The sequence below is a fragment of the Bison bison genome, unplaced genomic scaffold (assembly GCF_000754665.1).
Source record: "Bison bison bison isolate TAMUID 2011002044 unplaced genomic scaffold, Bison_UMD1.0 scf7180017864327, whole genome shotgun sequence".
In the NCBI taxonomy this organism is placed as follows: Eukaryota; Metazoa; Chordata; class Mammalia; order Artiodactyla; family Bovidae; genus Bison; species Bison bison.
In genome coordinates, this window is record NW_011494899.1 from 6,020,555 (window position 1) to 6,023,510 (window position 2,956).

A 2,956-nucleotide genomic window follows, 5' to 3' on the forward strand; every position below is an offset into this window, starting at 1 on the left:
GCACGTGAGATAGGGCAATTGTGTGGTAGTTTGAGCATTCTTTGGCATTGCCTTTCTTTGGGATTGGAATGAAAACTGACCTTTTCCATTCCTTTGGCCACTGCTGAGTTTTCCAAATTTGCTGGCATATTGAGTGCAGCACTTTCACAGCATCATCTTTCAAGATTTGAAATAGCTCAACTGGAATTCCATCACCTTCACTAGCTTTGTTCGTAGTGATGCTTCCTAAGGCCCACTTGACTTCACATTCCAGGATGTCTGGCTCTAGGTGAGTGATCACACCATTGTGGTTACTTGGGTCATGAAGATCTTTTTTGTATAGTTCTTCTGCATATTCCTGCCACCTCTTCTTAATATCTTCTGCTTTTATTAGGTCCATACCATTTCTGTCTTTTATTGAGCCCATCTTTGCATGAACTGTTCCCTTGGTATCTCTAATTTTCTTGAAGTGCTCTCTAGTCTTTCCCAGTCTATTGTTTTCCTCTATTTCTTTGCACTGATCGCTGAGGAAGTCTTTCTTATCTCTCCTTGCTATTCTTTGGAACTCTGCATTCAGATGCTTATATCTTTCCTTTTCTCCTTTGCTTTTTGCTTCTCTTCTTTTCACAGCTATTTGTAAGGCCTCCTCACGTAGCCATTTTGCTTTTTTGCATTTCTTTTTCTTGGGGATGGTCTTGATCCCTGTCTCCTGTACAGTGTCATGAACCTCTGTCCATAGTTTATCAGGCACTCTGTCTATCAGATCTATTCCCTTAAATCTATTTCTCACTTCCACTGTATAATCATAAGGGATTTGATTTAGGTCATACCTGAATGGTCTTGTGGTTTTCCCCACTTTCTTCAATTTAAGTCTGAATTTGGCAATAAGGAGTTCATGATCTGAGCCACCGTCAGCCCCCAGTCTTGTTTTTGCTGACTTTCTAGAGCTTCTCCATCTTTGGCTGCAAAGAATATAATCACTCTGATTTGGTGTTGGCCATCTGGTGATGTCTTGGGTTGTTCTAAATAACTGAGCCATCTGCATGCTATTCAAAGTCCTTTAAAAGCTCATAGAAAGTAATTTAAAGCATGTAAGTTATCTTAATACACTACTGAAGAATTAGATTTTAATTTGCATAGGTCAATGGACAGGATTTCTTACATAAAAATGATTTTTTTTGCCCTTGTTACATGGCATGCAGGATGTTAGTTCCCCAACCAGGGACTGAACCTGTGCCCCCTGCAGTCGAAGTGGGGACTCTTAACCATTGGACTGCCAGGAAAGTCCCCTGAAAATGATTTTATATGTATGACATATATTAAGATTATATATATATATCTACATACAAATGCATGCGTGATATATATATATATAAATAAAGAAAAAATCAAATCTATTATTAGTGTATATGTATGTATTGTGCAGAGCCAACATCAGATTAAAACACTGTTTTAATTTTCACATGGTTTGAGCTTTCTAATAAAACTCATGAAGTAATTGCCTCTTGGATTTTAAATTGTCAGTCATAGTCTAAATGGGCTGTAAAATTGTTTGTTTTTCCATGATCTCTAACTCCAGAGTAATTTCTATTCAAAGCCTTTCCCCAAATTTCAAATATGAGGCTTTATTTTAGTCACTCATTCTTCCCTCTCTTTGGAAGTTTTGAATTGTTTTCCTTGAAATTAAAAGTTTTAGGAGGATTCTGTAAAAATTATTTTGGGGGGAGGAGGTTCTTTCAAACAATAGTAAAGGAATGGATAGCACTTTATTTTCTTAAAGAAACGTGGGAAGCACATGAGCGTAACGTCAGGGGATTAAATTTTTTTCTCTCAGCTTGTTACAAACGTCGTGGATTTCTGAAACATCCAGTTATCAGGAGAGTTTTCTTTTCCTTTTCTTTCTTTCTTTTTTTTTTTTTAAGTTTTAGCGGGGCGGGTAAATTCCTCACACTTGAGCGCCACCCCGGCTCTTCTTTGTCTTCCAGGTCTTATTCTGAGGCCTTACGCTGCCATTGGCCTCTTCCGGAGAAGCCAGACCCCCTTTGCTTCGCCCAAAGTCTCCTGGAGTTCCTCAGAACTGGAGTTGGGGGAGAAGACAGCAGCCCCAGTAGGTGCACTGACCTGCAAGCCTAGATTCCCAAAGCCGGCTCCCAGGCGCGCCCGGAAATCCAGTCCGAATAGGCGCAGTTGCCATGGCACCAAAGATGCTCCCCAAGCATCCTCATTCCCCCGAAGAAAAACGGGCCCGGGGCAGACGCCTCCCTCCACAGTAGTCTGGCAGGAGCGCCCCTTCCTGGATTCACCAGTACTCCTACCCATCTCTTCTCCAAGAGGTTAATCAAGGATTGCTCCTCTTCCCCACTCCCGCCCACCCCCTCGTTTCCATACGGTTTGTTCACAGGCCCCTCCTAGGCCGGGGGTGAATGCTCACTTACACTGACCGCTGCGAGGGAATTGTTCGGTGAGTGCTGCCTATCTTCAAATCAATGCCTGCCCAGAACAACAGAAAGGGCCTCAGATGTACTGGTTTCCACAGAACCATTGTCAGGCTTCACAGAGGCCGTTTTGAACCTAATAAATAATGTCAAAAGTCTCTATCGCAGCCCAAAAATGTTCCTTTTGAAGCATTTCTAATAGTATTTTTGTTCTGCGGTGTCTCCCAGTGTCACTCACAATGGGGATGGGGTACATCGCGTGCCACTTCACCATGTGCCGGCAGGGATGGGCCCGACCCGGCTTTGTTCTGCTCTCGCAGGTAAAGGGTTTCACTTGCCAACTTGGGCTTCAGTTTAAGGATGTTTTCTAAGGGCCTTTTGAATCTCTAAACAGAGGTTTGGAAAACATAATTGAATGTCTGTAATTTAATAGTTAACATGAAATTTGATTACTCCCCATGTGCCTAGGGGAGTTCTTCAGGCTATATTAAGGTTTTTATGTCAGAAACCTGAAGCTAGAACCTCTTTGGAGGCTCCTGAAA

General features: G+C 42.2%; 1 protein-coding gene across 1 annotated transcript in view; it reads left to right on the top strand.

The window, feature by feature from the left end:
• Positions 1-2,419, top strand: part of LOC104998353 (chromosome unknown open reading frame, human C12orf42) — a 131,998-nt gene extending 129,579 nt beyond the window's left edge. The window contains 4 exon segments of the mRNA XM_010853464.1: positions 1,965-2,109; positions 2,111-2,222; positions 2,224-2,340; positions 2,342-2,419. Of these exon segments, the coding sequence (XP_010851766.1) occupies positions 1,965-2,109; positions 2,111-2,222; positions 2,224-2,340; positions 2,342-2,419 (452 nt within the window).
• The last annotated feature ends 537 nt before the right edge of the window (positions 2,420-2,956 follow it).